At 39.6% G+C, this 10499-nt stretch overlaps 1 protein-coding gene across 3 annotated transcripts; it reads right to left on the bottom strand.

The window, feature by feature from the left end:
• Positions 1-206: 206 nt before the first annotated feature.
• On the bottom strand, positions 207-8823 carry LOC122486366 (olfactory receptor-like protein OLF4). Of its 3 annotated transcripts, none has more exons than XM_043585802.1 (2): positions 8801-8823; positions 207-1110 (listed from the first exon to the last, which is right to left on the bottom strand). In XM_043585802.1, the coding sequence occupies exon 2, from the start codon at positions 1035-1037 to the stop codon at positions 207-209; it is 831 nt and encodes a 276-aa protein (XP_043441737.1). In that variant the 5' UTR covers positions 1038-1110; positions 8801-8823. The 3 variants fall into 3 exon arrangements, with proteins under 3 accessions (XP_043441737.1, XP_043441738.1, XP_043441736.1); XM_043585803.1 differs by lacking the exon at positions 8801-8823 and adding an exon at positions 8648-8663 and having other exon boundaries at positions 207-1105; XM_043585801.1 differs by lacking the exon at positions 8801-8823 and adding an exon at positions 6135-6144 and having other exon boundaries at positions 207-1126.
• Positions 8824-10499: the final 1676 nt, after the last annotated feature.

Raw genomic sequence — 10499 nt, 5'->3', positions numbered from 1 at the left:
AAAAACTATTGGGTATCAGGAGCAGAGAGTTAACCACAGGGACTTATTTAAATTCAATAAAGCAGTTGAACGTTAGAAAAACTGAAACTCTAGGCTATAAATAGAGGCATTAAGTTCTTCTTTCATGATCTGGTTAAAAAAATCACAAATTCAGGCTATTAAGCATTAAGCCTGCAATGACTGGTACTTCTTAAGAAATGGCCTTTTTATGGCTTCCCTCTGAAAAATACATTTAGAGCCTCCTTTATGTCTCTGTTCCTCAGGCTGTAGATGAAGGGGTTCAGCATGGGTGTGACCACCGTGTACATCACCGAGGCTGTGGCACTTGAGTGGGAGCTCTGGGAAGCAGCAGAGCTAAAGTACACACCTAGGCTGGTACAATAAAATAAGGACACAACCGAGAGGTGAGATGCACAGGTGGAAAATGCTTTATACTTGCCCTGAGCTGATGAGATCCCACATATGGAGGAAACTATCTTAGAATAAGAGTAAAGGACCCCAGCCAGGGGAGCACCACCCAACAGCACAGTTGTAAAACACGTTACCATGTCATTAAGAAAGGTGTCAGAACAGGCAAGTTGGATCATCTGACTGAGTTCACAGAAAAAGTGGGGGATTTCCATGCCTGTACAGAAGGACAGCTGCAACACCATTAAGGTTTGTAACAAGGAATTCAGTACACTCACGATCCAGGACACCATAACCAGCAGCCCACAGAACTTGGGGTTCATGATAACTGTGTAGCACAGTGGGTGACAGATGGCTACAAAGCGGTCATATGCCATCACAGTCAGGAGGAAATTGTCCAAAACTACAAAGAGTATGAAAAAGTATATCTGCGTGATACAGCTTTCATAAGTTATGACCTTTCTCTGTGTTTGTATATTCTCCAGCATCTTGGGGACTGTGGTGGAAGTGACACAGATGTCTACAAAGGATAGGTTGGCGAGGAAGAAGTACATGGGTGTGTGGAGGTGGGAGTCAGAGTTTACAGCCAGGATGATGAGCAGATTCCCAAGTATGGTGACCAAGTACATGGACAGGAACAGCCCAAAAAGGAAGGCTTGCAATTCTGGTTCCTCTGAAAGTCCCAGAAGAAGAAATTCTGAACTCCGTGTATCATTGCCTAGTTCCGTATCGTTGATGTGACTATCAAAATAAGAAGAACATGACACAATCATGCATTGATAACTTGGCTGGTACATTATTGTTTATATTCTGCACTCAAGAAATTAATTTTTTATATTTGTGTATGGAACATGATAAAAACACAAAATGTGGGAACAGAAAGAACCTATCTCAACATAAAGCCATTAGTGAAAAACCCACACCAAGCATGATACTCAAGGGTGATACAGTATGCATTTTTCTGTATGATCAGGAATAAGGAAGGGTGCCCACTTTCACATTTTTTACTCAACATGACACTGCAAGTTCTGGCCAGAGCAGTTAAAGAAAAAGAAAAAGAAAGAAAAGGTATCCAAACTGGAAAGAAAGAAAGAAATTTATGTATGTAGATGATGTGATCTTATATGTAGAAAATCCTAAAGATGCCACAAAAGGACTAATACCACTAATAAATCAATTCAGCCAAGTAACTGGATACAAAGCCAACCCTCAAGAACTCAACTGCATTTTTATATACGAAGAGTAAAAAATCTGAAAACAAAATTAAATAATTCCATTTATGTGACAACAACACCCAGTTCTCATGCCAACAGGTGCCCTCCTCAATGCCCATCACCCACCCTCCCCGCCCTCCCACCCCCCATCAACCCTCAGTTTATTCTCAGTTTTTAACAGTCTCTGATGGTTTGTCTCCCTCCCTCTCTGTAACTTTTTTTCCCTTCCCCTCCCCCATAGTCTTCTGTTAAGTTTCTCAGGATCCACATAAGAGTGAAAATATATGGTATTTGTCTTTCTCTGTATGACTTATTTCAATTAGCATAACACTCTCCGGTTCCATCCACGTTGCTACAAAGGGCCAGATTTCATTTTTTCTCATTGCCACGTAGTACTCCATTGTGTATATAAACCACAATTTCTTTATCCATTCATCAGTTGATGGACATTTAGGCTCTTTCCATCATTTGGCTATTGTTGAGAGTGCTGCTATGAACATTGGGGTACAAGTGCCCCTATGCATCAGCACTCCTGTATCCCTTGGGTAAATTCCTAGCAGTGCTATTGCTGGGTCATAGGGTAGGTCTATTTTTAATTTTTTGAGGAAACTCCACACTGTTTTCCAGAGTGGCTGCACCAGTTTGCATTCCCACCAACAGTGCAAGAGGGTTCCCGTTGCTCCACATCCTCTCCAGCATCTATGGTCTCCTGATTTGTTCATTTTGGCGACTCTGACTGGCGTGAGGTGATATCTGAGTGTGGTTTTGATTTGTATTTCCCTGACGAGGAGCGACGTCGAGCATCTTTTCATGTGCCTGTTGGCCATCTGGATGTCTTCTTTAGAGAAGTGTCTATTCATGTTTTCTGCCCACTTCTTCACTGGGTTATTTGTTTTTCGGGTGTGGAATTTTGCGAGCTCTTTATAGATTATGGATACGAGTCCTTTGTCTGATATGTCATTTGCAAATATCTTTTCCCATTCCGTTGGTTGCCTTTTAGTTTTGTTGGTTGTTTCCTTTGCTGTGCAGAAGCTTTTTATCTTCATAAGGTCCCAGTAGTTCATTTTTGCTTTTAATTCCCTTGCCTTTGGAGATGTGTCAAGTAAGAAATTGCTACGGCTGAGGTCAGAGAGGTCTTTTCCTGCTTTCTCCTCTAGGGTTTTGATGGTTTCCTGTCTCACATTCAGGTCCTTCGTCCATTTTGAGTTTATTTTTGTGAATGGTGTGAGAAAGTGGTCTAGTTTCATTCTTCTGCATGTTGCTGTCCAGTTCTCCCAGCACCATTTGTTAAAGAGACTGCCTTTCATCCATTGGATGTTCTTTCCTGCTTTGTCAAAGATGAGTTGGCCATACGTTTGTGGGTCCAATTCTGGAGTCTCTATTCTATTCCATTGGTCTATGTGTCTGTTTTTGTGCCAATACCATGCTGTCTTGATGATGATAGCTTTGTACTAGAGGCTGAAGTCTGGGATTGTGATGCCTCCCGCTTTGGTCTTCTTCAAAATTACTTTGGCTATTCGGGGCCTTTTGTGGTTCCATATGAATTTTAGGATTGCTTGTTCTAGTTTCGAGAAGAATGCTGGTGCAATTTTGATTGGGATTGCATTGAATGTGTAGATAGCTTTGGGTAGTATTGACATTTTGACAATATTTATTTTTCCAATCCATGAGCAGGGAATGTCTTTCCATTTCTTTAAATCTTCTTCAATTTCCTTCATAAGCTTTCTATAGTTTTCAGCATACAGATCTTTTACATCTTTAGTTAGATTTATTCCTAGGTATTTGATGCTTCTTGGTGCAATTGTGAATGGGATAAGTTTCTTTATTTGTCTTTTTGTTGCTTCATTATTAGTGTATAAGAATGCAACTGATTTCTGTACATTGATTTTGTATCCTGCGACTTTGCTGAATTCATGTATCAGTTCTAGCAGACTTTTGGTGCAGTCTATCGGGTTTTCCATGTATAATAGCATGTCATCTATAAAAATGAAAGCTTGACTTCATCTTTGCCAATTTTGATTCCTTTGATTTCCTTTTGTTGTCTGATTGATGATGCTAGAACTTCCAACACTATGTTAAACAACAGCAGTGAGAGTGGACATCCCTGTCGTGTTCCTGATCTCAGGGGGAAGGCTCTCAGTTTTTCCCCATTGAGGATGATGTTAGCTGTGGGCTTTTCATAAATGGCTTTTATGATGTTTAAGTATGTTCCTTCTATCCCAACTTTCTTGGGGGTTGTTATTAAGAAAGAATGCTGAATTTTGTCAAATGCTTTTTCTGCATCGATTGATAGGATCATATGGTTCTTTTCTTTTCTTTTATTAATGTGATGTATCACATTGATTGATTTGCGAATGTTGAACCAGTGCTGCATCCCAGGAATGAATCCCACTTGATCATGGTGAATAATTCTTTTTATATGCTGTTGAAATCAATTTGCTAGTATCTTACTGAGAATTTTTGCATCCATATTCATCATGGACATTGCCCTGTATTTGTGGATCACTAATTCAAGAATAAAGTGCTAAAGACTAGAACTAGGGGTTTCTGAGGGAAACAAAAGCAAAAATGAACTATTGGGACTTCATCAAGATAAAATCTTCTGCATAGTGAAGGACACAACCAACAAAACTAAAAGGCAAATGACAGAATGGGAGAAGATATTTGCAAATGACATATTGGATAAAGGACTAGTATCCAAAATATATAAAGAATTTATCAACAGACCCATAACCAGCGAAGAAATTGAATCAGTCATCAAAAATCTCCCAACAAATAAGAGTCCAGGACCAGATGGCTTCCCAGGGGAGTTCTACCATACACTTAAAGCAGAGATAATACCTATCCTTCTCAAGCTATTCCAAAAAATAGAAAGGGAAGGAAAACTTCCAGACTCATTCTATGAAGCCAGTATTACTTTGATTCCTAAACCAGACAGAGACCCAGTAAAAAAAGAGAACTACAGGCCAATATCCCTGATGAATATGGATGCAAAAATTCTCAATAAGATACTAGCAAATCGAATTCAACAGCATATGAAAAGAATTATTCACCATGATCAAGTGGGATTCATTCCTGGGATGCAGGGCTGGTTCAACATTCGCAAATCAATCAATGTGATACATCACATTAATAAAAGAAAAGAACCATATGATCCTGTTGATCAATGCAGAAAAGGCATTTGACAAAATTCAGCATCGTTTCTTAATAAAAACCCTAGAGAAAGTCGGGATAGAAGGAACATACTTAAAGATCATAAAAGCCATTTATGAAAAGCCCACAGCTAACATCATCCTCAATGGGGAAAAACTGAGAGCCTTCCCCCTGAGATCAGGAACACGACAGGGATGTCCACTCTCACTGCTGTTGTTTAACATAGTGTTGGAAATGTTAGCATTAGCAATCAGACAACAAGAGGAAATCAAAGGCATCAAAATTGGCAAAGATGAAGTCAAGCTTTCACTTTTTCCAGATGACATGATATTATACATGGAAAATCCAATAGACTCCACCAAAAGTCTGCTAGAACTGATACACGAATTTAGCAGAGTTGCAGGATACAAAATCAATGTATGGAAATCAGTTGCATTCTTATACACTAATAATGAAGCAACAGAAAGACAAATAAAGAAACTTATCCCATTCATAATTGCACCAAGAAGCATAAAATACCTAGGGATAAATCTAACCAAAGATGTAAAAGATCTGTATGCTGAAAACTACAGAAAGCTTATGAAGGAAATTGAAGAAGATATACAGAAATGGAAAAACATTCCATGCGCATGGATTGGAAGAATAAATATTGTCAAAATGTCAATATTACCCAAAGCTATCTACACATTCAATGCAATCCCAATCAAAATTGCACCAGCATTCTTCTCGAAACTAGAACAAGCAATCCTAAAATTCATATGGAACCACAAAAGGCCCCGAATAGCCAAAGTAATTTTGAAGAAGAAGACCAAAGCAGGAGGCTTCACAATCCCAGACTTCAGCCTCTAGTACAAAGCTATCATCATCAAGACAGCATGGTATTGGCACAAAAACAGACACATAGACCAATGGAATAGAATAGAGACTCCAGAATTGGACCCACAAACGTATGGCCAACTCATCTTTGACAAAGCAGGAAAGAACATCCAATGGATGAAAGGCAGTCTCTTTAACAAATGGTGCTGGGAGAACTGGACAGCAACATGCAGAAGAATGAAACTAGACCACTTTCTCACACCATTCACAAAAATAAACTCAAAATGGACGAAGGACCTGAATGTGAGACAGGAACCATCAAAACCCTAGAGGAGAAAGCAGGAAAAGACCTCTCTGACCTCAGCCGTAGCAATTTCTTACTTGACACATCTCCAAAGGCAAGGGAATTAAAAGCAAAAATGAACTACTGGGACCTTATGAAGATAAAAAGCTTCTGCACAGCAAAGGAAACAACCAACAAAACTAAAAGGCAACCAACGGAATGGGAAAAGATATTTGCAAATGACATATCAGACAAAGGACTCGTATCCATAATCTATAAAGAGCTCGCAAAATTCCACACCCGAAAAACAAATAACCCAGTGAAGAAGTGGGCAGAAAACATGAATAGACACTTCTCTAAAGAAGACATCCAGATGGCCAACAGGCACATGAAAAGATGCTCGACGTCGCTCCTTGTCAGGGAAATACAAATCAAAACCACACTCAGATATCACCTCACGCCAGTCAGAGTCGCCAAAATGAACAAATCAGGAGACCATAGATGCTGGAGAGGATGTGGAGCAACGGGAACCCTCTTGCACTGTTGGTGGGAATGCAAACTGGTGCAGCCACTCTGGAAAACAGTGTGGAGTTTCCTCAAAAAATTAAAAATAGACCTACCCTATGACCCAGCAATAGCACTGCTAGGAATTTACCCAAGGGATACAGGAGTGCTGATGCATAGGGGCACTTGTACCCCAATGTTTATAGCAATACTCTCAGCAATAGCCAAATGATGGAAAGAGCCTAAATGTCCATCAACTGATGAATGGATAAAGAAATTGTGGTTTATATACACAATGGAGTACTACGTGGCAATGAGAAAGAATGAAATCTAACCCTTTGTAGCAACGTGGAAGGAACTGGAGAGTGTTATGCTAAGTGAAATAAGCCATACAGAGAAAGACAGATACCATATATTTTCACTCTTATGTGGATCCTGAGAAAGTTAACAGAAACCCATGGAGGAGGGGAAGGAAAAAAAAAAGAGGTTAGAGTGGGAGAGAGCCAAAGCATAAGAGACTCTAAAAACTGAGAATAAACTGAGGGTTGATGGGGGGTGGGAGGGAGGGGAGTGTGGGTGATGGGTATTGAGGAGGGCACCTTTTGGGATGAGCACTGGGTGTTGTATGGAAACCAATTTGACAATAAATTTCATATATTGAGAAAAACAAAAAATTTAAAAAAAAACAAAAAACAAAAGAAAAAAAAATTATCAAACTCAACAACCAAAAAAATAAATAATCCAGTTAAGAAATGAGCAGAAGACATGAACAGACACTTCTCCAAAGAACACATCCAGATGGCTGACAGACACATGGAAAAACATTCAGTATCACTCATCATCAGGGAAATGAAAAGCCATAATGAAATCAAAGCCATAATGAAATACGAGCTCACAACTATCAGAATGGCTAAAATTAACAACTCAGATAACAACAATGATGGTGAGGATGCAGAGAAAGGGGAACCTTCTCACACTGATGGTGGGAATGCAAACTGGTGCAGCCACTCAGGGAAACAGTGTTAAAGGTAAAACGACCTTATGATCCAGCAATTGTACTACTAGGTATTTACCCAAAGGATACAAAAAAAAAATACAGATTCGAAGGGGCACATGCATCCCAATATTTATAGCAGCATTATCAATAATAGCCAAATTATGGAAAGAGCCCAAATATCCTTCAACCAACGAGTAGATAAAGAACATGGCGTGTGTGTGTGTGTGTGTGTGTGTGTGTGTGTCTGTATACATATATATATATATATGTGCATATATATATGTATATATATGTATATATATATGTGTATATATCTATCTATCTATCTATCTATATATATATACCAATCCATAATTTTTAGGAAGAAAAGGTAAACATTAGTCAAATGACAAAGAATTCCCTTCCAACCCATGGCTGAAGGTGATGTGACTTTGAGAAATAGGTCGAATCACAAAAGGCCAAAAGGTACAACAAGGAATAACAGAAAAGTGAAGACAGTTTTAAAATATGTATAAAACGTGACTTATTAACTCAAACAATGTAGAAAAACTTTTACACCTAAAAAAAACAAGAAGAGGGAGGAAAATATGATCAAATGATAGGTTTGAGCACACAAAATGTATTAACTTTCCTACTACCCTCTAATACATCTGTACATAAATAAAAGAACTGAATAGCAAACAGCAAAGTTGGTGGAAAACTCTAGTTCTTATGTTTGAAAAAATGCAATCAGAAACAGGAATAGAAACATTCCAAACCTACTGAACAAAACACAGAACTGGCACAGACAATTTGCAACAGAGAAAGTCAATGTCTAAGAAACACAGAAATATACTCATCCCGACCAGTAAAGAAATAACTGCAATGCAAAGCCTTTTAGTATATCCCTTTTCACCTATTAATTTTTTTTAATTGGTTGGAATACCCAGGAAGAAAAAGGACACTGAAATGTTTGTCTCATGATCCATAGGTCCAAATCTTTCTCACTATATGGAAACATACTCAGATTTTCCCTTGCTTAAAAATATTAAGAGGAACACCCTCACTTGACTGCATATCCCTCAGAGCTAATACCCTACTTCTCTGTTCCTCTTAATTGCTAATATTCTTGGACTTGTTTTCTACTTTTACTGGGACCCTGTTGTGCCACCCATTACATTCTTTCATTACCACCAATTAATTCTCAACAATCTCCCCTGCATTGCTGATTTCAATGTTTACTTTCCTTTCTAAGATTTTAAATTAACATATTAATTAGTTAATCAAGCAAGCCAACAACCACAGTGTTGTTCCAGTGCTGAGCTAGGTTGTCTTGACTTTTATGTGGCTTCATGTAAATGTTCTCATCGTTCTATTCTCTCTGGCCCTGCCCTGCAGAACCTACTGTGTTTTCGGACTCACCTGCAGGGGGTCTCTGGGATCAACATCTCTGTGTGGAAGTCCGAATCCCTCCCTCTATAATTAATGATGGAGACTGAAGCTCTGTTCTCAAACAATACAGCGGGAGTCTGCTAGCCAGACCTAGGACTCCAAAAGAAATAAACGTGTCCCATTCAGCCCAAGGTTGCACACACTGAGGGACAACAATGGAAGAGATATTTACAGCTCCTTATCTGTTCCTTAGGCATATTTCTCCCTTGTCGCTCCCACCCCTGAGCACACCATCCCCTATGGGACATTGCTCTGCACAGATAAAATTTTTTCCTGTAGCTTCCCTGTTCCCAAGAGACCAGGTTACAAGTCAGGTGAATCTGGTTATTACTCTTCCCTGAACTCACCTGTCTCCCTAGCACCTCCTGGCACCTTAGCCCAACCCTGAGTTCAAGTTTTCTCCAAATCCAAGAATGAACAGTTTTCCTACTAGGTTCCTTGGGTCTCCCAAATATTGATTCGTGATGGGACACAGCACTAATACCCCCAGAGGATTACTATTCCCGCCTTCAACAATGTGAAGAACTGTGTTCCTTTGACATAAAACCACGAGTACTACAGTCCTTGGCTCTCGCAACACTTTTGCCAAAACAGTTAAGTGTTCAATGCTTTGACATAAAATAAGAGCTGTCATTGAGTCAATTTAATTTATAATATATTTTGGTAACTAAAAGGTATATATTTAAGTATAGAGCTTCAGTTTCATAAGAGGAAAGGAATTCTGGAGATGGACTGTGGCGATGGCTGCCCAACAATATGAGTGTATTTAATGCCTCTGAGCTGTGCACTTAGAAATGGTTAAGATGGGGGTGAAATAGGTGACAGGGATTGAGGAGGGCACTTGTCATGATGAGCACTGGGTGATGTATGGAATTGTTGAATCACTGTATTGTACACCTGAATCATTATAACACTGTATATTAACTATACTGGAATTAAAAATGAATAAAATAAGAAAAATATAGAGAGTGAATAACTAAGTCGTTAAAATGGCAAATCATATGGGACATGTATTATTAGCACAATAAAAAAATCTTTAACTAAAAAAATATATATTTGGAACTCTTATGCACATTGCCTTGATATTTATAACACCGTCTACCAGTTGACTTTAATTTTTTATACAAGTCCATTTGCCGAGGTCAATACTCTTATGAGTCTCATTCCACATTTGCAGAATAGGGCTCAGAATGGTTGAGTGGTCTGCCCAATGTTGTGAACTGAGTAAGGATGGGCTTTGATTGGAACTCCTTCAACGTGTTTACAGGCCTCTTGTTCTAACCTAATCATTCTCATCTAGAGAAGATTTTGCCTCTTGGGAACACTTGGAAGGATCTAGTGAAATGTTTGGTTGTCAGAACTGGGCAGGTGCAATTGCCCCCCTAGACAGTTCAGGCCAGGAATGATGCACACCATCTACTGTTCCCAGGATACATTCATCACAAAGAATTATCCACTACAGAGGGGAAGAAGATTGCGGCGTAAGAGGATGCTGGGCTCACCGCGCGTCCTGCTGATCACTTAGATTCCACCTACACCTGCCTAAATAACCCAGAAAACCGCCAGAGGATTAGCAGAACGGAGTCTCCGGAGCCAAGCGCAGATGAGAGGCCCACGGAAGAGGGTAAGAAGGGCGGCGAGGCGGTGCACGCTCCACGGACTGGCGGGAGGGAGCCGGGGCGGAGGGGCGGCT

Source organism: Prionailurus bengalensis, chromosome A2, assembly GCF_016509475.1.
Source record: "Prionailurus bengalensis isolate Pbe53 chromosome A2, Fcat_Pben_1.1_paternal_pri, whole genome shotgun sequence".
Lineage (NCBI taxonomy): Eukaryota > Metazoa > Chordata > Mammalia > Carnivora > Felidae > Prionailurus > Prionailurus bengalensis.
Note: the sequence above shows the minus strand (reverse complement) of the source record. Positions and strands in the feature narration are given on the sequence as shown.